General features: G+C 39.5%; 1 protein-coding gene across 1 annotated transcript in view; it reads right to left on the bottom strand.

Moving 5' to 3' along the window:
* SYNE1 (spectrin repeat containing nuclear envelope protein 1) overlaps positions 1–23,077 on the bottom strand; it is a 311,148-nt gene that overhangs the window by 145,360 nt on the left and 142,711 nt on the right. The window contains exons 49-60 of the mRNA XM_075087908.1: positions 22,446–22,601; positions 20,956–21,247; positions 20,094–20,266; positions 17,863–18,172; positions 14,262–14,426; positions 12,540–12,896; positions 8,496–8,632; positions 7,356–7,533; positions 4,709–4,891; positions 3,021–3,164; positions 2,552–2,707; positions 734–898 (exon numbers count right to left, since the gene is read on the bottom strand). Of these exons, the coding sequence (XP_074944009.1) occupies positions 734–898; positions 2,552–2,707; positions 3,021–3,164; positions 4,709–4,891; positions 7,356–7,533; positions 8,496–8,632; positions 12,540–12,896; positions 14,262–14,426; positions 17,863–18,172; positions 20,094–20,266; positions 20,956–21,247; positions 22,446–22,601 (2,416 nt within the window). The remainder of the gene's footprint in view (positions 1–733; positions 899–2,551; positions 2,708–3,020; positions 3,165–4,708; positions 4,892–7,355; positions 7,534–8,495; positions 8,633–12,539; positions 12,897–14,261; positions 14,427–17,862; positions 18,173–20,093; positions 20,267–20,955; positions 21,248–22,445; positions 22,602–23,077) is intronic.

The raw sequence follows: 23,077 nt of genomic DNA, 5'->3' as shown, positions 1-23,077 counted from the left end.
CCAACATATAAACTCGGTAGACTATGAGCAACGTTAGCTTAGAGACTTCAGCTCCTGGAGCTGCGCAGTTGCAAACTAACAGCTTCTAACACTATGCAAAGTCATGAAAAACCTGAAAGCGTGAACCAGACAGACTCAACAAACAAAAGGCAAAACATAATTTTAGTATTTTGCTACAATCTCTTGCTTTGTGATGCATCCTTATAATTTTGAGGACTTGCCCATATTTTGGCCACGGCTCAAAATTGGAGACATCAATAATAAGAAAAGTATTGTTTTCCAAGTACTGCTCTTCAACACCTTTTGTGCAGTGATATCAGTAGATGCTGTTTTCTTAACCTTAGTCACCTTTATTAAAGCAAACAATTATAGGAAAAGCTCTTCTGAATAATCCATATTAACTGTAAGAACTAGGAAATAAGATATTAAACTAGAAGAAGTGAATATCCAACTTGTTGCATTTAACCTTCAGTAGCCACACTACATCTTTTGAGTTTTTTTAAGAATTTGCATATATAAAGTTTTCCATAGAGGTCCCTATATCCTTCTTAGAGAAAACTTCTAATAATGAGCTCTTTCCTCTCCAAAAAGAGTAATTGTTGAGTAAATTGAAAATCGGTGTCAAAATGACAACAGTTGTTACACTATACAACAACTAATGTAAAGTATCCTATATTTGCATTCTTCTTACAGATCTAAAAAGAGCAGTGTTTTGTGCCTATTGTTTCCGTACCTCTAGTTTTAACATCCGGCTGTCCAGAACACTCTTGTCTGCAGTGGGATGACAGTAGGAATCCAGCATATGAACTGCATCAGCCACCCAGTCCTGGAGGTCCTTGACACTATGCAAGAACTGCTGGTGCTCTGCTACGACCCTATCCATTCTGGAAACTTTCTCCTGCAATTCATACAGCAATTAGCATCAGAAGGTAGTCAAAGCATAGCTTATTCCCCATACCTACTTCTGGACTTTAGAATGAGTTTCATAGACTATACTTGGAAATTCTCTTCATACATTGATAATTACAAGTACACTTACTTAAGCATGGAATGAATTTTGCGTACACACACACACACGAGTTGTCCAAACAGCATACAAATGAGTATTTCTGAAATGCCTTTTTTTGTTTTCTAAATGTAAAGCTTCATCTAATTGTCTCCTCTCATTCAAAGTAGATGAGAGTTTTCTGGTTCCACTTTTTCTTAAACATCTGGTAAATCACACCTAAACTCCATTTTAGTGTTGGAACTAAAGGTAACCTGTGAAATCTCTCAACGCACAAGACAGATTTATGCCTGTGAAGCTATGCCACTGCAGCAACGTTACTTTGTTGATATTTGAAAAAGAAAGACCTGTTCTCCTCGATGACTTCCATCCGTATAACCATTCTTCTGAAAAATTACTGACACTCATACGAATCAAATATAAATGCTCAAGTTACACTGCTAAAAGGCCTGAGGTGACAGAGCGTATTTCACATGGTGACAGAGAACTACAGTCAAGCCAGTGAAACAGGCTTAGGAAGTTCCAGAGAGGGATCTTTCTCAAGTGGCTATCCAAAGAATTTCAGGATTTCTCTCTTAGGCTGGATGATATATATCCTCTGCCTCAGATTCCTTCTTCTCATCCGTACATCTCCTACAAGTTCTGTCCACATAAGCCAATGTAAGTAACTCATGCACCTTTAATTTTTCAGTCATGAAGATTTATTATGGCCATGTATATCACCATCTTCAGTAAGACATACAGCTCTAGATAGGCTTTATAATTTTTATTTCCACAGAATTGCCCAAACATAAATACTTCCTGAATCAAATTGTTATCCCATGACACACTTCCTGTATCCTTATATTACTGTCATTATTGTGGTAACTATAAGCCTAATTCAATATCATGTCTCCTTCATGACTGGAACATTGTGAAAAGTAACAGTCCTAATATGAAGAACTATTAAATGGTAAAGGGTGTCAAGCATTATTCAGCAAAACAGAGTTAGGTTAAGCTCTTGGTTCTTAGACTGATGATTTAGAATTTGACCTATGCCTCCCCTTGAACCTTCAAAAGCAGCCTAAGAGGTATTTTTTTTTAGAAGACCAACCTACTAATTTTAGATTAAGACACTGACAATGCAAATAATCAGTCATCATTATGGGATGCAATGAAGTAATAAATTTCTGTACTGTCTAAAAAAAATAAAAGAACTCCCCTAAGATTTGAAAAATACTTCTTTCAGGTGCCACTTATTACAAAAATAAATGTCTTCAATGCTTGAAATAATAAAAATCAAATCCAATTACTGTATAATCAGGTGGGGTTTACTTTTTAATCAAAACACATTTAAAAAACCCATATAATTCCATTTTGTTGACAGTCCACGGAATTATCCAGGTCCTTACTTCCCACTCTTTAAAGTCGGCGTGAAAGACAAGAAGCTCAGACATACCACAGAGCAGACAAGCAAGACAACTGCAGTATTTCACATTTCAGTCTTTCTTTTTCCCCACATACATCAAATGAACTGCTTAAAAGCACATACACTGAGTGCGTTACCTTTGTCAGATTGCTTAGAGTAAGATATTGAGAAGACAACTGAGACACTCTGCGCATAAAGCTTTTGCTGACAGCTTGCTCTTCCCACAGCTGCTGAGCTTTCTCTTTTAACCTGTTGAGCTGATGCTCGTGGCAGCTTATTTCCTCAAGGACAGACTGTAAAGCACAAGCACGTTAATATTAAGAGTGGGTGCAAGAAAGCAGGAAATGGAGAAGCATGAAGGCCCCGTGAAAAATAGAAGTGACATATGGCAAGTTTGCTGAGGAAGGCACACCATACGGCTACAGCAATGAAGCAACACATCTTAAGAAAGGTGGAGATGCAAAACCTGATGGAACAGAATCATCAACAACAAACAACCCTCGAAACCAGTTCTCATCTGATTTAGAGCTTTTGTAAGGAGTCAGTGAGGCCAGGAGGATGGGACAGGAAAGTCTGGCTGTGTTAAAAAGGCTTATAAGGAGTAACCTGCAACTTTTGCTGTTCTCTCCTCTTGGAAGGAAGATCATGGAGCCGACTGCTACTTCCTTGTACCATCCTCTCAGTTGTGGTCAGCCACTCCTGCAGAGGCTCAGCAGTTGCTTCAAAGTCCTTCATCTGGATCTTCAAGTTCTGAGAAGACATGCACAATTTTATCTACAGTCCCACTGCATGGAGCACAACTGTAATGCATAACACAGATCACCCACACAAAAAGTAGGTACAATTGTAGCCAAGATTACACAATTCTTCAGAATAAATTATACCAGCTCTGCTCCTTCCCACCCCACAGACACTGAAAGAAAAGTCTGAGAAAGCACCTCTCTAAGAAGGAAAACAGCGGTAACAATGTAGGGTATGTCTACACAGTTGAGGGGAAACTGAAGCAAATTTCCTCTGAACGGAAAGCTTTACAGATCTCATGAGCTTTGATTCAATGTATATTTAACTCACACAGCTAAGGCAGTCTGAAGAAAGGCTAATTTGGGATAGTAGTTACCTAACTTCTGACTGCAGTCATTCACACTGACCCCTCCTTAAATGGGTTGCCACTATTCCTAGGTGAGGTATGACTAAGTTCAACCCAATCGTGGGGATCATTTCTCATTATATTCTTTTTTAGTGTAAAATTTTGGTTATGAAAATGTGTGCATATAAGCATATGTAGGCATTCCTTCAGTGCCTGCATATTTTTCTTGTAGGCTTATTCTGCATGATTAAAAAAAAAAAAGAGCATCTGAAATATTTCATATGGAATGGAAACCCAAACAGCATAGATCCTGCGTCCTAGTTATTTTTATTTTTTGGTCCCCAGACTAATTTAGTTTTCTTTTTAGCTATAGCATTATCACTTAAATTAAACATCAGAATGAAAAACTAAGCCTATGAGACTAAAAAATGCTTGGCTAAAAAGATTAACCTTTAAGGACATCTTCTTTCCATGGCAACCCTGAGACAAAGAAAGATAAGTCCTTGCTACATGAATTTTTTTTTTAAAGGTCTTTCCTACACGATGTATTAAATGTATTTAAACTTTTTCTCAGCTGACTAGGCAGCACTGGTTTGATTTTGGAACTTTAATTCTCCTACACTATGCAGGGAATTCCAGCTAAGACCTTTTGACCTTAAAACCTATGACCTTAAAAGTGATTATGTATTTAAGATGTTCACCTTCTATGCTGGTTGAATTGTGAGCTCTGAACAGAGAAAGGCACTAGGGTTTATTTTAAAAGGTGCTTAAATAAATCACTACATTTCACTCATTTGCAGTAAGAGACACAACATTTACCCACTGTACTGGGACTATTCAGCCAGCACCAGTGTCAGAAATCTGTGCTAAAACAGTCCTCAAAAAGAAAACGTGTTTTTCCAGTAATCCAGTGCATTTGATGAGATTCATGTTAATGAATCTGAGCAACTGCTGCCTTTGCTACCTCCAGTTACTCTGAACAGCGCCCTTCTGTGTAAAACACCCCACTTAAATTGGAATCAGGTCATAAGGATATAAGTAAACAAAAGTAAAATGTAAGCGGAAGAATGAGACTTCTTGAAAACAGTTATTTATTAGTTCTGTCACATGATAAACACAGCTATGTACAAAACTGAAGTGTGCTGTTTGAAACAAAAAGCAAAGGAAATTTAGATCCAATCTTTCCCCACTGTGCCTGGTTCAATACCTCCAATGCAGATTCCTTCCGGTGGAGGGTGGTGATAAAATTTTTCCAATCTTCTTTAGCAGTAGCAGATTTGTCCTGGATAACTTTAGCCTTTTCCTTTGGTAAAATAGAGCACAGCAGTTCTCCTTTGGATGTTACCAGGTTTAGTTTTTGTTGCCCAATCTCACTTTCCGTTAAGAATTCCTAAAAATAGTAATAAAAGAAGCTAATTGGTGAACTTTGGGTACCAGTAAAGCTCAATGGCAAGCTCCCAGAAAATTTAACGGGGAAAAGATTTTATTGTTCTGCTTGCTAACATGCTAACTCATCTTTCGGTACATTCCAGTTTAATATCATTTATCTTTATGGGATTTAGGGACAACAGCAACTTAATCCAGAAGTGCCTTGTATCTAAATAATGTATATGTTAAGGTTCTAGGATGTTCTGCATTTCATGAGAGAATCACTCGTCATTTAGTTGGCTACTATATTTCTTTAAATCTCCACAGTACAGAAAGCGGTAACAGTTTCGTTTCAGGGAACTCGTGGTCTCCTGGCACAGGTAACAGCAGGAGCCAGAGCCCGCTCTGAGGCACACACAGTACTGAAGCCTTGCCCACAGGTGACACCACACTGGAATCCCAATGAGCGTGTAGGGGTTTGGGCTGATGCTTAGACCCTGAGCAAACCCAGAATCACAGAATGGCAGGGGTTGGAAGGGACCTCTGGAGATCATCTTGTCCAACCCCCCTGCTTGAGCAGGCACACCCAGAGCAGGGGGCACAGGACCGTGTCCAGGCAGGTTTTGAATGTCTCCAGGGAAGGAGACTCCACAGCCTCCCTGGGCAGCCTGTGCCACTGCTCTGGCACCCTCACAGGAAAGGAGTTTTTTGTCATGTTTAGCTGGAACTTCCTGTGTTCCAACTTGTGCCCATTGCCCCTGGTCCTGTCACTGGGCTCCACTGAAAAGAGTCCAGCCCATCATCCTGACACCCACCCTTCAGATATTTATAAATATTTATGAGATCCCCCCTCAGTCTTCTCTTCTCCAGGCTGAACAAACCCCAGTCTCTCAGCCTTCCCTCATAAGGTAGATGCTCCAGTCCTCTGATCGTCTTGGTAGCTCTCCGCTGGACTTGCTCAATGTCTATGATTTGTGATTTATCTGTCTGCAACCTTAATTTAGCTTCCCGGTTTGAAAGTATTTTTATTCATGGAAATCATGCACAATGCTGGTGTGCAAGAAGTATATGGAAAAATGCATGTGCAAGAATTATATGGAAATGTAAGGAAACAGCCAGATTTTTAAATTCCAATGTACTGGGATAATGTTCTTATAACTTGTAATTATTAAAAGACTTTGTGACCATTTAAGACTCAAAGGAATTTAGCAGTCTTAAATATCCATATTTTAAACTGTTACTATCATGATTATGTGATACACAAATAGTTTTACATCCATAATCATAAAGTTACATCCACGTTCAGAAGTAACAGGCTTGATACAAAAATTACTAAGTCAGATTCTGATTCGGTGTTACACTAGAGGTCTTAGTAGATATTTGGTTCAAGTGCTGGATATTTTAAAATCAAAAATATAACTGTCTTGTGTCTTAATGATGTCAAATGTGCTAACAGACAGAACATTAACTTTTAACAAAAATAAAATTTTAAGTTCCTATAGGTTACCAAGCAGTTACGTCATGTCAAAAAAAGTTTATTTCATCTAAAGCAGCTTCTAGGGAGGAGGAGAACAAAGTAAGGTCTTATGCTATGAAGGGGCTGCAGTGATAAAGAAAAAAGATCTTAGCCACTCTTGAAAAAAAAAAAACACCAAAACAACCCCTTGCTAAACTACTTATTTTTAATGTCAAAAACACATTCTTATTTTGGGGTAGTCAACGATTTGATATATTAATACAGTATTGTTTACTCTTTTAAGCAGACCATTTAAGCAAGGGAAAGTGAATTTACCAAAAGGAGGAGGAAGTGATTTGGGTTTTGGTATTTTCTGAGAAACTGATATGAATTTCTTCTGTTATACTATCTAACTGAGGGTTTAACAGTCTCATTATGTAATTCTGATTTTGCTATTTTCAGTTAAAATTATAGTTATATTCTAATCATAAAAGTATTTATTTCATTTGCTTTATTAAAATAAAATTATAATTGGCATTCCTTTCCGCAGAGTTGTTGAGGCTTGTTTTAGCTTTATGTGAAAAATATATTTTTAAAATGCCTCCTCGCATTGCATACATTTTAACCCTATTCTTCCACTGTAAGAGCTCTACTTCCACATATGAGGAAAAATATTTACATCGCTTTGAAATATTCCAGGAACTAAGTCCAGATTCTGATATCGTTCTGATTTCACGGTACTCTCCTACTTTAAAAACACTTTTTTCCTATTGTAAAAAAGAAGCAAACAAGGAAAACTACTATGAGAGACAATGACTACATACAAACTGTAGCCCAACAATTAAACTAAACAAACTACACTAAAAATGGAAAAAAAAAGTGTTTTTTTCCTTGCAATTAGTCACTTTTAGTGTTGACAAGAACAACATTAACAAAAAAAAAATATTAATTAACAAAACAATTCAATCTGAGCTTCATATGAAATGGATTGATTGTCCCCCAGACTAATATTTTACTGCTATAGAGTTACCTGTATTTTCTGCAGACTTGCTGAAGCTTCACTGATATTTTGAGGCACATCAAAGCATTTGGCTGTGGTGACTTTTGCATTGACCAGCCACTGCTGGAAGTCCCTGAAAGCCGTCCGAAATCTTTGCTGCAAGATCTGCTCTTTGCTCTGACATCCTTTTGAAGCTTGCAGGCGGAGGCTGGGTTTAGCGCATCAGGGAAGCAGAAGAGAGCGAGGGATGGAGGGAGGAAAGGCAGAACTCTGTTAGGTGACAATGCTATTACTTAGTTCTCTGTAATACGATGGTAAGGTTAGGTTAACCTGGATTCCTCCTACCAACTTTAAGCACTTAACTGAGACACCAGGAAATCCATTAGAAGCTTTAGGTTCCTTAAAAGCAAACCATGTGAACTGGGACATAACTGTCACAGATATGACAGGTCTAAGTGTTTCCACAGAGTGACTCAGTGCATCTAAGCACGAACATTTTCTGTAAGCCCCTTCCTCTCTCTAGGGACAGGACGTGGAACTACAGTGATTACAATTCTAACTTCTGCGGCTCAGCTACATTCGTAATGTTAGAAGGGATCAATCTGGGTCATCACACCCTTCTTCTGCAGCTACAGAAGCCAAAAGCTATAAGCCCCTACAAAAGACAACAGAATCTTGTGCCTGCAATGCAGGTGTCATAATCCCAAGCAAAGCAGCTAGAGTGACATGAGAGAAAGCAAGAAAGCAAGCAAATGCTAGCTCCCCTGTTTCAGGAAACCAGCTAGTCAAAGAAGAGTAAACTGAAGGACAAAATTAAGAAAAAGATCTTAAATAGCTGGTATAGCTTGTTCCTCCTTCAGACAAATAAACTGCAGTGCTGCCTCACAGTGCCTTAAAAGGATTCCTCCTGTAATGGGTCAGGTGCAGATATACATTAGTTTCAGCTGAGTTTAGTGACATAGCCTGGCTTTTTGGAAAAAAAAAAAAAAAACCAAAACACAATTGTTACTTTTTACAACCTCTACTGACATCAAAACCAAAATAATGATTCTACCATTGTATAACTCTGTTTCTAAATCTAAAATTCTAATCAATAGTTCCCTAAAAGACAGCTCACACCTCCACACAAACACACACAATTGATTAACTGTAAACAAGATGAATTTGTACCTGTTATACTCCTTAATCAACCCTGAAACTTTTGAAGAATGAGTACTCAAATCTCTGGAAAATCTACAAAGATCATTTAACTGATTTTTGATCTCCTCTGTCATATGTTCAGACTTTACCAGAGCATCCAATGTTTCCTGTTAAAACAAAACAAATGAACGATATTGGTGAGTAAATTAAAAAAAATAATTCTGAACCAAAATTGATCAGAATTTAAATTCAACTTCAGTTATGATCTATGCACATTCACTTTCAAGAGTATTTTAGCAGTCAAACTGACGGAAGCTTATTTGAAATTATGAGCTTCTAGGTACCAGATTTCTGGAAGCTTCAACCTTCTTAGCTCAAAATGTTCTCATAGGACAGCTTAAGATATAAATTTTGTTTTAATAAATGAGCTATGTTATTGTCAGTTAGCTGTATACATACAAAAGTACATACAATTAGGGAATAGCAAATAATATATGTTTTTATAAATATAATTAGCCTGTTGGCTTGAGTGTAGCACGTTCAGTAAAACCTGTTTTGAGCTGTATCCCAAAAATTAATTCATGCACAAAGCTTTTAACAGCCTCAACTCCTTCACAGAAGGCTTCATAATGTAAAAGTACAGCTGTTCACAATCCTGTGGGAATAAATGGGTTACTGCCTGTCATTGCTGCACTGGAGAGACTCTTGCTTTGGAGACAGCTAAGCCAACAAAAAATGTTTTTGTTGGCTTAGCTTACATCACTGGGAGAGGTGTGACAACCACTCCAACAACAACAGTCCTTGTTGATGTCCACAGCATCCCCACTGCAGAATCCTGCCAGTTACTCCAGCATAATGAGCAGTGCAGACTTGGCTCCTTGTCTCACTAGAAACTTAATTCTTCAGGCATTCCTCTTAAACTACCAGGGAGAAAAGACAACCTTCTAGCTAGTTACATTCACCACAGCAGAGGTTCTGCAGTGCAGGCAGGCCAATGTTTGGCACGTATAGATTAGTTTGCCTAAATCGAAGTGCCAGTCTGGAAGAAATGTACAATATAAACTTAAGAAACAGATCATATGAAAGGGAAGACCGATTTGAACTGGGACAAGGAAGTGGGACAAGGAAGTTCCCAAATCATGTTTCTGAATATATAAAAAAAAGATGACTGAAAATATACATCGTAAACAGTTTGCAGTAAACGATCGGTACAAAATTGAGTGTTCAGGAAAGGTACAACTGATGTACATGAAAATATATGCAGAAGGTTTTCAAAATATCACAGCCTACAATGCAGAGATAAAAATGCTCACTGAGTAGATTTTCCACTGTAAAGTATTAACTAAGTCTGCAATTAGCAGCTATCCCTTTATGGAAATCAAAAGTAAAAAGAAATATTAGCAAGGGTAGAGCAAGCCAATCAACAGATTCAGTGAGAGCAGCAAACGGACAAAAGCCAGGGATTCAGGTCATGTGGCTGCTGCCGACAAGCAACTTGGTGCTTGCTTCATATCCCTTTTCCTGAAAAAGTCTGCAGAGCTGTGAAATGATTTTTTTAAAGATCTATATCATGCATTTCTGAGCAAATAATAAAAAAAAATAATAGATATACATTGCTTCTTTGTAGTACCTGAACTGCCAGGAAGAAAAAAACCACAACAATCCATTTTGAGAAAAATAAAACCACAAGCACGCATTCGCTATGAACAACAGTGGTTTAGACCATAATCACAGCTTGATTATATTAACATTATGGAAATCTGTTTGCATTTATAGATCACAGGGAAGCCCTGTAAAATTAATTCTAGAGATATTCCAGATGTATTACGTGTACAAACTTTCATATGTTCTTGTGAATATGAAAAAATACTTTGCTGCAGCAGATCTTCAGGGTTTCTCTGATTTACATTATTCATGCTCATATTATGGACTTCAACTGCTTTGAGTCACTCATACACCAGAAATATGTTCAACCAGAATTAAAAGATACTTGAAATAGTCACACTGCCAGTTTGTGTCGATGCCATATAGAGTAGCATTTGAATTAAGTAATTATGTATTAGCAATGATACTTAGAAAAAATGTAAACTAACTGCTTTTTGTTTATCTCACTTGTTAAACTACACACGGGACTTTTTTTTTTTTTGAAAGCATTAGGAATAACAACAGAATGGCTGTTACTTAAACACAGGATGTCAGAAATTGTGCAGGGCAGGAATTACCATAATGAAATACTAACAGCTGTTTTTGGTAAAGCAAGCGTGGCCTAACAGCACAGGGTTACAATTGCCCGTTTTCAATGAAATTTTCCAGTTTCAAATAACCTACCTCAATAACTATTAAAAGATTATTCTGGTGACATAGAGCCATAGGCATAACCTATTAACAAACAGGAACATTAACCTGCAGAACAGGGTACATTAAACTATGGCTTATTTCCATAGACAAACACTGCTAGCACTGTTCCAGCCACTTGGATTTAATTTTGAATCTGGCAATTACCAAAACAATTTGCTGAATTCCAAGTGCAAGATCTGTTGATCTTATGTTGCATATAACTAAAGGAACACAGCTTGAGTATAAGAGAATAATAGATTGAGTTTGCTAATTATGAGAATCAGGAAATGCATTTTTAATTCACGGCCTTGGCTTACATGGCAACAGAATCACTGTGAGACAATGGAAATGGAAAGCTGCAGTGCTATTTTATGTTCACAATAGGACCTATCCCTGGACTCCAGAAATGGAAGGATTACTATCATATTTCCTCTAATTATAAATAAAATTACACAGTACGGCTGCCCATAGTAAGTCTTGAGATTCCTCTCCATTTTCCTCATTAGCCAAAGTTTACAACTGTCTAATCTAAATAAAGTGGTGTTACACAGAGCTACTGTACACACACAGTATATATACTATCAATTAAAGCAATATCCTTTGAACTTAGTACTTCATTTATAAATTAAAAAATGTCTGGTAGTTGTTGCTGTATGTCGTCGACAATTCCATGTCTTCCTTTCCTTTTTAAAGACATATAAACTTGGAAGACTTTGCGCATTTGTACCCTTATTTGCTCCAACGTCATGTCAGCTTTGTTACTCCTGCAGATAGGTACTGGCACTCAGACAAGCAGCTTCTGTAAATCTGTGTCAGGGAATTCTGTGAAAGGGGAAGCCACAGAAATAACTTGGCACAGACACTGGAGGAGGAGATTTATAATCTCAGTTCAAAGAGAAGGTGTTACTGTTTTTATTTTTTTTAATATTTCTTCAGTCAAGGGGTCAGTAAGCAGGCATCACACACCTCTCTCTCTTTTCTGAAACTGCTTTGTTGCAATACTACCCTGAAAGGGAAATCTTTTCTCGTCATCTGTGATTCCAGTCACAAAAAAATATTTATCTTGTTGATTGTTGTCAATATATATATAGTTACATATAATGTGTGTGTGACACCTACATGTGGAATTTTTGCTAGGAGACAATCAGGAACAGAAACAACCTATTTGTCTAAATTCCACTGCATTCCATAGCAAAGCAATTAGCAAGCATACCGGTTTCCATTACAACTTCTTTCAATGCTGGACAAGAGCTCAACGCGTATAACGTGAAGGATATTTCAAGAGAGGGAAAGTATAAGCTCAATACAGTCCTGACAAATTGTACGTAAGAAATGGCTCCAGCCGCTGCTTGGCTTTTGGGAAGTGCTTCGCATTCCCCTGACCAAGCGCTACACGGGCTTGAAACACTGAGCAACTTGGAGGAGAAGCCGAGCGCTGGCACGCCAGCTCCTTCACTTTCTCAGAGGCGAGCCCTGTTTTTAAACACGTAACATCCAGGCAGCATTTGCTAAGCCTTGTGCAGCGGAGGCCAAGGAGAGAAACGTCTTCTGCAAACACTGCTTGCTGCAATTACCGTTACAAAAAGAGTCTGGAAAAGTGGGGTTTCGTAGACGCTTCTTTTCACATACACATTTTATTGTTTTCTCCCTGACGGTCCCGCTTGGCAGCAGCTTTCCGCCCACGGTAACCGTACGTTCACAATCGAAAAACTGCTAGGAAAAGAGATGTGACCTTACTTTCTCCTTGTGCCAGCTCTCCACGACCTCGGCGTCGGTGTGGCGGCTATCGAGGGGGGCCAGGCTCCGCGTCCAGCCGGCCAGCAGCCCCCCGAACCGCTGCACGGCCCCCTCCAGCTGCGCGACCTGCCCCGCGAACTCCCGCTCCGACAGGGCCATCTGGCTCAGGACCTCCCGCAGGCTGCTCTGGCTCCGCAGGGCGCTCTCCTCCCACCGCGTCCAGTCCGCCTGCAGGGCCTGCATCTCGGCGGCCACCAGCTGGCACCCGCCGGCCGTCGTGCCGCGTTCGGCGGCCGGAGCCAGCGCCTCCACTCGGCCCAGGCGGCCCGCCCCGGTCTGGCGGGACTCTACCAGCTCCTGCAAAGCGACATTGCCGTGGTAAGACGCGGAGCTGCCGGCACCGGGAAGGGGGGGCCCGCCCGAGCGCGGCGGGGGGGGGGGAAGGGGGCGGGGGGGGCAGCGGGGGCGCGCCAGCACCGGCGGCGCGCAGGGTGGCAGAGCGCGGCCGCGGGGCGGGTGAAAAACCAAACTCGGTCAAGAGAGTGTGCGGGCTTTGCACCGATTAAAGGGTGATTCTGAAACGGGCAAAAGCTTAGGGGGGAAAGAACTTTTGGAGACCGAAGATACTGTCCAGGCTGAGATGCGGAAAATAATAACGTTGTTGTGATCTTTTACATAAGAAGCACTGGTACGTAGCTGCTCACAGCAGTTTCAAAAGCTGCTCAGAAAAAGCACTTTACAGCCTACCCGTGATGTGCCATAATTGGTTGCACATGTCTTCCCCCCCCTCCCTTACCCCCCAGAAGTGAATTCTTTCTACAGTGCCCTATTTCAGTCTCACACTTGCTACAAGGGAATTTTGGGAGTTTTCAGCTTAAGAAGCTAGAGAATATAAATATCACCCCAAACACCACATGCCAAGGTAATGTTATTTATTCTCATCATTTTACAAGCTAGAAACTACTGTCTCCTCCCTTCCCTGTTTTATACATAGGGAGTCTGAGCACAAAGGAGACTGAAAACTGTCCAAGAGTGTACAACAAATCTCGGGTATCCTGAATCAGCATCCAGTACTCTGTTCACTGCCCCAGACTCTCATGTTTAGGAGCAGAGTAAAATGTTGTTAGCATGAGTATCTGAATGTAAATACCAGGCACTATAGCAATACATGCAGTCTGCTTTAATGTTGCGTTCAGGAACAAGTTGCTTAGGCACTCACATGCCTAGGAATAGATGCCAGGGTAAGGAGGGGACTATACACAGGGAGGCATCTTATACATCTCTACCGTGTTTGGGGAGAACAATCCTTGCACCGCTTTATGCATCTCCATTTCATGCACATCAGGAAAGGCTGTTTCTGACTTTCTGTCTATTTCAGACAGCTGCTCATGGAGATAGCATATATGGGGATGAGGACGGCATGGTATTCATTAATCAGCTAAGCCACATTCTTCTGTGATGCCACTGGTCGTCTTCTCTTGCAAATTGTTTCCATGTGTGCTGTAGCTAACTCAGGTCTAACTGTGCTTTTACTCCATCAGTTTAACATGGGAAGGGAGGCAAAACCAAAACAAAGCTTGGAAAGCTTGTTTTCGGTTCACTGAAATATAATCACCATTTCAAACAGACAAAGAGCAAGATCCCGCAACTTTTTGGCTCTGGCCTATTTTAGAGCATAGGGCCTGAGTTGCAGATGAAATCATGAAAGCTAACTTATCTTACATTGATTTTGGCCAGCTTTTTCTGTATGGTTGATGTATCTCCAGATGCATCTGACCAGCGGTGCAGCTCTTCCTTTGCAGAATGGAGCCAGTCTGTGAATTCATGCACAGCATCAAGGTATAGCAAATGATCCTTCACAATATCTTCCACTTTCCTCATTTTCTCCTGTCATTCAGAAAAAAAAAAAAAAGGCTGTTAAAGTGCTTAAATACCTTTTGGCTTTAAGCATGCAGTGGTATATCGTGCTGGTCTGACCCTGTAACATCCATTTGAATGCTGAATAGAGCACGGCTTTTAGCAGCAGAAGGCAGTGCCACACTGCACAACGTTTAGTTTAGGTTGGTCTGTACAGGCATGTTCTGCTGGAACAAAAGATGAAGAAGCCTTCTGAAAATGTATGCAAAAATGTACTTTAACACATTCTTTAACACAAAATGTACTGTTTAATAGATGTCAAAACTGCAGCTGTGCAACTCTGCAGCTTTTCTTAAAAGTTTTTCTGAAAGCTTTTCCCAATACCCCCTGGAGAGGGTCTTACACCCATGATGCCAGAAACATAGCTCTTATTTAGAAGAACCAAGTCTCTATAAATGCTAAGCAGAGTCAGAGAGATGTCCCATACAAAGACCACAAAGAAGGACTTCTGCTGTTCAAAAGTGCAAAAGGTTCTTATGGTGCTGAGTCCCATTTTAACCATCAGATCAGAAGTGGTGGCTGCCCCCGGCCTTGCAGCCCTGGAGGACGCTTTCCCTGACACTGATGTACTTCATGATAAGATTCATGGCTCCACCTTTGCTTTTCAATGTAGGCTTAAAGTGGGCCAGCTTACCTTACTATGAAAGGTGCAATAGCATAATGGTCTAGACTTGCCTTTGGCCTGACTGAGTAGATTCGTTCTTATATTCTTCTGAGCTAACACTCAGGAACATTTATCAAAACTAACAAAAGTGAACTGAGCCAACCAAATAGCTTTTTACTCCCGTGTGGATACTCTAATATGGATCTAAGTGTCCTTAAACCAGTTTCTAACTAAATCACTTATGAATGAAACTCCAGTTATTTTTAATTTTGATTAACTCAACATTCAACTAATGCTTAAAAAAATTAAGTTAGACTGATAAACCCTACTGTTCCCTCTGAAAATAATCATCATAATTTCTCAGAATGTGTCAGACCAACTAGGCAATGGATAGTTACTAAATAAACAAAGATGACCTAAAGTAAATCCTCAAAGTTTTTACCTCTTAATGCATTTTATGCAACAACAGAGTAAGAAATGTCCACGTGTGCCTGACTAAACAAAACAGAAAGTTTCCTAATGAAGCAAAAGAGCCCCAAGAAAGGCAACCACACACCCCTGTTTACTTTGCTCACACCAAAATAGAGCATCAGTGGAAGGGGAGAGTGGAGGCAAAGTGCAACTTCCATTGGTCTCTTCTGGTGACGGTGGCTTCTACCAGTGGCAGTCAGTGCTGTTCTCTCCCAAGGAAAAGACTGCAAAGCTTGTCTGCATTTCTTGCTTAAGAAACTAATTTTATTGATGCATTTTGATTTTAGGAGAACACTGCCATGCTCACTTATGATACTCTTTTCACACAAGTTTAAAAGCATTGTATTGAGTATGTCAGTAATCTTTGTATTGCTCCAGATTTAACACTGCTGAAAGAAGTGGAGTTATCATAGAACCATAGAGTCATAAAATGGTTTAGGTTGGAATGGATATTTAGAGGCCATCTAGTCCAACCCCCCTGCAATGAGCAGAGATATCTTCAAATAGATCAGGTTACTCAGAGCCCCGTCCAACCTGACCTTGAATGTTTCTAGGGATGGGGCATCCACCACCTCTCTGGGCAACTTGGTCCAGTGTTTCACCACACTCATTGTAAAAAAATTTTTCCATATATCCAGTCTAAATCTACCCTCCTTTAGTTTAAAACCATTACCCCTTGTCCTGTCAAAACAGGCCTTGCTAAAGATGTTGTCCCCATCCTTCCTATAGTCCCTGTTCAAGTCCTGGAAGATTGCAGTAAGGCCTCCCCGCAGCCTTCCCCTCTCAAGGCTGAACCACCCCGACTGTCTCAGCCTGTCTTGACAGGAGAGGTGCTCCAGCCCTCAGATCATTTTTGTGGCCCTCCTCTGGACCCGCTCCAACAGGTCCATGTTCTTCCTGTGCTGAGGGCTCCAGAGCAGGACGCAGCACTCCAGGTGGGGTCTCACCAGAGCGGAGTAGAGGGGCAGAATCACCTCCCTTGACCTGGTGGCCACGCTGCTTTTGATGCAGCCCAGGGTATGGTTGGCTTTCTGGGCTGCAAGCACACATTGTTGGCTCATTTCCAACATTTCATCCACCAGAATCCCCAAGTCCTTCTCTGCAGGGCTGCTCTCAATCTCTTCATCCCCCAGCCTGTATTGATACCAGGGGTTGCCCCGACCCAGGCGCAGGACCTTGCACTCGATCTTGTTGAACCTCATGAGGTTCATCAGGGATGAAACTGCACTGATTCTCTAGAAACCAGGTTCATAGCTTACTATACCCATTGAAAACAGAGAGAGCAGAAGTTCATCATAAAAACAAAGCATGTGTGAATAGATGGTAATTATAGACTAGATGCATCTGAGAGGGCTATAATATCTAGGGTCTACGTTTAAAGCAATAAAGCAGTGACAATAATAGTATATCTTATCCCACAAAGAAAAAAAAATCCGAACCCAAACTGCATGATACCATATAATGACTTTCCTTTATCAAGTTTAGTATGAAAACCGCAGATTTTTGCTGAAGTAAATTCATATGACCTAGATTTACCTTTTTTTTCCTAACAGATAATTTGCTAGATCTTCCACTTGTTTTTTAATATAGACTATTGATTAATTACCTACAGGCCATCAGCTCCATTCTAAATACATGAAAACTCACATCACACTTCCATCATATTACTGAATTTATATACAGTGTTTACTTCAGTCTCACATTAGCCTGTTATTATGCGGCCTCTTCCTGATACAAACTTTCCCATTAGCTGAGAAGGTGGAGATTGTAACCCAGAACTACTGTCGCTGTCAAGATCTGGTTGGCAGAAGGTCTCAGTGAGCTCATGTATCTTTCCTTAGAAACCAAACAGAATACCTGTATAGCACGTGCAGTGCTTAGTGGCTTGAAACACCACAAAATGTGGGCATGTATCTTTTTGACAACAGGATTTCTCCTTCTGAGAATACGTTTTCTGCTCAGGGAAGCATTTCATTCTTCCCTTTTTAGGTTTAAAAAAACCCGCCAGGAATGAATGAAAAAGAATTAGATGAAAATAAATCTGGAAGAATGTCAGAAATATTGTTATATATATCAAACTAGGAATAAAATATATGCCTTTCACTCTTCAAAAGTAATAACCATACCAATTACAATTCCCAACAACCTTATTGCATTCCAATGAATTTTAGTAAACTGCATCCAACTTTTTTGTTAGACTCACCATAACAAAAGGTAACACTAGTCAGAGTAAATCCTTTAGTTGCTAAAAATTACAGAAATAAAATTTTTAGCCTTACATACAGATATTAAACATTTTATTTGAAATGGAGGCCTTTGCCTTTATTTTACCTTGGCTACAGTTGCGATGTCATTAAACTGTGTTTTCAGTTCTTCTTGAGCTGCTTCTCCAAAAGAATCATCCTCTGTTTTTTCATACAGTTCCACAGCTTTTTCATGGAGTTGCTGTAAATCACCGGAGTGATCCTCTATCTCAGACACAATAGCCTGGAAGTGGTCCAGCTGAGCAAACTTCTCCTTCAGACCAATCTGTGGTTCTAAGGGCTGTTCCACTTTGTGATCCAATTTCTCTAACCACTGCTCCAGCTGGTTTTTCCTTTCCAGATATTCATTCCACTGGCTAATGACAGACTCTAGGCAGCTTATGTTAAAAGAAACATATATAGTACAGATGAGAACTTTTGAAAGGTCTGAAAAAAAAGAACCTGCTTATACCTTAATTGTTACACTGTCTGTAGCCATGTATAACATGTTTACAATATGCTTTCCCCCCATCTTGCTTTAATTTTGTGTGTCAACTTACAACCAAACTGCTCTAGAATTTCTGTGTTTGGGCTACTACCTATAGCTTGATACAACTCGTTCCCTATCACAGGTTACATGAGCAATCTGTCTGTCTTAGGCTAATGAAAAGCACATTTCAGTGTCTATCCAGCGAAGTAAAATACAGAGCATTACTGGAGTTCTTTATGATCAGAGTAATAAAATGTAGAGCAGCCAATGAAATTATTGACAATTAAGAGATATTCAGGCAAGTTTTGGAAGAACCAATCAATTATATATAGTCCCATTTACAATTTGTAAGAAATACTCTCTTCTGTTACATATTGCTCCTCCTAGCAGGTCACCAGATTTCTCTGAGGTTTGTGCTGAGAATGTGATTCTCGTTCCACTGGACTTAATGATAGACGTGAGTGTGGGAAGGATTGAATTCTATAATTGTATTACAATTTTGGAATAAGTAAGAAAGTGACACCACTTTCAATTGAAAATCTCCAATTTACCTATATCATGGCTCCCGCCATTGACAGCTGATGTTTAGGAGCCAGATACCCTAGCACTCATTATCTGAAATACAGATTTATGACCTTTCTGATGCAGATCTATGAGTTTTCTGAAGCAGGGAAAACTTTGATTTCATTAGAGAGCTAAGGAAGTAGGAACATGCAGAAGTTCACTAAGGGCCTATTTCTATCTGGTAATGACTGAGATGTTAAAAGAGAGAGTGCTTGTAAAACCCACACATGAAACCAACCGGGGAGCAGCTGCAGCTAGTTTGGATGACAGGATTTAAACGTCCAATGTTCATAAAAGAAATTTTTAAAAGATGGAATTTGATGATGAAAATAATGCTTTACTTAGGAAGGATAAATCAGATAGATACACAAATACAAAATTGGGGAATAACTGCCTAGGCTTAGTATTGTGAAAAGGGATTTGGAGATAGTAGAGGATAAAGAAGTAGACAAAATTCAACAATATGATAATATTGCAAAGAAAGAAAAATCTCATTCTGGAGTGGATTGAGTGTTGTATGAAGGAAATTCAAAGTACCGATACTCTATTCAGAATTAATAAGGTCTCAAATACAGTAAGAGGTCAGCACACTTTCACTTATTATCTTTTAAGGAAAATGTAGACAAGCTAGTGACAGTCTGCAATCTATTGAAAAAGAAACAAGGATGAAAGAGGTCCAGAAGGTGTTAGTACTGAGAAATATCAGTCTGCCTGGAGCAGAGATGATGGAGGCCTGCAAATATATAGAATGGTCTTACATAGGCAATTAGAAAAACTTTCCATTTCTACCAAGGTTAAGACAAGAAGAAATCAGCTTACTTTGCAAGAAAGAATATTTGGAGTGGTTATTAGGAGATTTTTTTAATTAAAAAACAGAACGAAAGACAGAATTGAGAAAACTTCCTAGAGTTTTGTAAGGAAAAGGTAGATAAATACGTCAGATGTTCTTAGTCCTGCCCAGCTACAGGTGCAATGATTCAGAAAGCCCTTCCTAGCTTTTTCTCTGTATGAATTTGTATGATTTCTGTTTACTTTTAAATTACCATCAAGTACGATCTCATGTGAAATTTGATTCATCTGATAGGGTCAACTCATCTTTTTTATAGAAGGATGGTGTTTTTTTTCAGGAATTTTGATTCTCTCTGATGGTGCAGCTTTCCCCTCACATGGCAGTAATGAATGAATGGACTCCCATGTGCTGTAAGGTACCACTCTTCGTAAGCAAAGATGGCAGGGTCTGACCTGTGTTTTCCAAGGAATTTTACCTCTGCCGGTTCACTGATGTGCAGATGATGTCATTCCATACGTCCTTCAGCGTCTGTAGCTCTGTTTGTATCACTTTTTGTCCTTCCTTATTGCTGCTTCTAAGTGCTTGTTCTCCTTTACCAATGGCCATGTTGAGCTTAACTTCACCATCACCTTTGAGTAAGAGGATCTCCTGTGAGGCAAAATAAGTCAAAACATCAAATGCAACCTGCTGAGAGGTGAAAGCTGTTATTCTTTCAACAGTGGACACCATCTCTGAGCTCATTTATTCTTGACAGACGTGCCCAGTATGAATTCCTAGGCACCTTTTCTTGTCAGTGCCTGTCCCTTGCTACGTACAAGTGATCCAGCAGTTTCTCCCACAGCCACACAGGTATTTCACTGCATTGGTCATCCTAAAATATTGCTCACATTGCAGTAAACAATAAGTAGGTCAAGCTTTGCACAGAAAGACAGCACCACATAGCTGGAAGAAATGTCAAGAAAGCCCATGGCTCCTGCACTGATGACCTTCCTAATAGATGTTTATCTAATCTGTCCCTGAAGACCTCCTGTGACAGATAAATCACAGACTCTCTGTGTCAATTATTCCAAGGCTTCCCCTCCATTAGAAAGCTTCTTTGGACCTGAATACACATTTTCATAGTTCATTATTCTTTATTAAATATAATACCTGGCACCTATCTCCATTAAATGTTTTTCATACTGCACCTCCCAATTTGCCAACACCTTAAATTCTAATTGTCTCCTTCATAACTGTAGAAAGAATAAAATATAAAAATATTCCTTTTCCACTGATGATTCCTTTTCCACACCCAATATTAACTTTGACGTGTAATCTCTAGTTGTATCCTTCTTTACCTGAATTTGTGTCAGTCGTCTCTCTAGCATGACTTTGCTACCAACAGTGCTCTCTGATGACGCCAGTTTATCTTGAACCTCTTTCACCCATGACCACATACTCTGCAATGCCTCCTCCAAAGTGAGATGCTCTTGGAGTGCAAGCTGACATGTTTGCAGCTTCTCCTTAACAGTTTTGACCATGTTTTGATAACTGGTGAGATGCTGAGAGGCCAGGCGCACTTCCCTCCCTGCACCATGGCCTTCTTCATTTAAAGTCTGTGCCATTTGGGACAGCTTATCAAAAGGTTCCCTGAAACAAAATATTGAGACTGAACATAATTTTCAGAAAGCATCTGATATAATTAGAGCAACTATCAGAAATTATGAAGGTTGCTGTCATAATCACCTACTCCATCAGTGACTGAGTTCATAGTTAACAGAAAAATTAGCTGAGAGAGACTGAAAGGAAACATAAGCAGAGTGTATTGCTTAATATCTTTACTTGTGTACATTGTCATATATTGCAGATTTTGGTGCTCAAAATGATCACGCTGAAACCTTTGTGTTGCACATTGGAATTAAAAGCTAACTTAATTTTCTTTGCGGCTGTCAGACTTTCCAGTTCCAGATGAACTGCTACCTTTTTGTACCTGTCGAAGCCTCTGAGAAGTTTATAGTCTCTGACAGGTAGGAAGGCAGGAGGGAAAGGTCAGGCGATTTGTCCAGGATTAGACACTGACTCTGGGGTTCCATATGAGGGTCAGTAAAAGCGATTAAAACTCTGGATTTATACAACCTCAATTAATCTCAATCTGCTGGATTCCTGATACCCTGTGATTACAGGGAATTTACATCAGACCGAAGTGTCTTGCATCAGTTTCAAGGGGATAGGTAGAGACTGGGTGCTTCCTTTTAGCATGCTGTGAGGCTTGAACAACTGACTACTATTTCTGTTCTATCTTCACCAACCTAATAATGAAAAAAAGAATTTTAAAAACCACAGTGTACTAAAAAAGACAATTACTTCATCATCTATTGGCTAAGTCTGAATTCTAGAAAGATTTCACGGCCAATGTGGATGTTATTTGAGCTCTTTCGTAAAGTCAGCTGTATGGGAAAGTGGATTCTGCTAGCCTGGATGGATCTGTGTGTTGCAGGACAGAAAGAAAATGTTAAAATGGATGTATTGATAAGTGTAATTTTTACTATTCCTTTTACAAACAATATTTTTAAGATTTATTTTTTTAAGATTATATTTTTCAGTTTCCATTTATTAATGAAGTAGGATAAGCTTTTCTTAATGAGGAATGTATCAACATCAAATTTTGGAGTTGGCTTCAAATTCCAGTTTCCTTAAAACTGGAAGTATCTGGGTTCAGCCTCTTTTCACAGAGTATGTTGCAACACCTTTCTCTGTCTTTCACAAACACCACCCCAACAGTTTAGTTTCACTGTTGATTTAGCAGAGAAAAAAGTGAGAGTATTTTAGGAAATGTATTTCATCCTACCTTGAATTCAGTAACTCTTCCAGGAACTTTTCCACTTTCTGCACCTCCTTTTTCTTCTCAGGAATAAGCTGTTTGCTCTCTCCTAGTGCTTCTGTGCTTATTCTTTCTTCCATATCATGTATCCACAAGCCAAGTTTCTTGTACTGATCTTCAAAGCTACAAAACAGATAAATACTCCCTTAAAAATATTTCTCAGGTGGAGTAAAGTTAGTGAGAAGTTAACTCAGTTCTTTCAATATCCATAAGACTAGGAAGATAAAACTAGGCATCAATTTCATGCTTCGAAAATAAGAGTTGTATACAAAACATAATTCCACAGTGACTACTAATCTAAAAATATTCAGCAACTGTCTAAAAATGTCCAACAAAATCATGGGAACTACACTGAAAAAAGAAGCTTCCAAAATTTAAAGTGACAGTCCTTTTATTTATTACTAGATTCAATAAAGATTAAAAAATGGGCAAAAATGGGCTTTTCCTCAGTATTGACACTTACAACACCTGATGTGTGTTGTAATTGAAAAATTTCTCCAACTGAACGTAACTGGAATTTGGAGCGCTCAGAACACAGCAAAATGAGTTCTGGCCCTCAATTTGAAAACCTTTTCCTTACATGAAGGCACACCATCTCA

Source organism: Phalacrocorax aristotelis, chromosome 3, assembly GCF_949628215.1.
Source record: "Phalacrocorax aristotelis chromosome 3, bGulAri2.1, whole genome shotgun sequence".
In the NCBI taxonomy this organism is placed as follows: Eukaryota; Metazoa; Chordata; class Aves; order Suliformes; family Phalacrocoracidae; genus Phalacrocorax; species Phalacrocorax aristotelis.
Note: the sequence above shows the minus strand (reverse complement) of the source record. Positions and strands in the feature narration are given on the sequence as shown.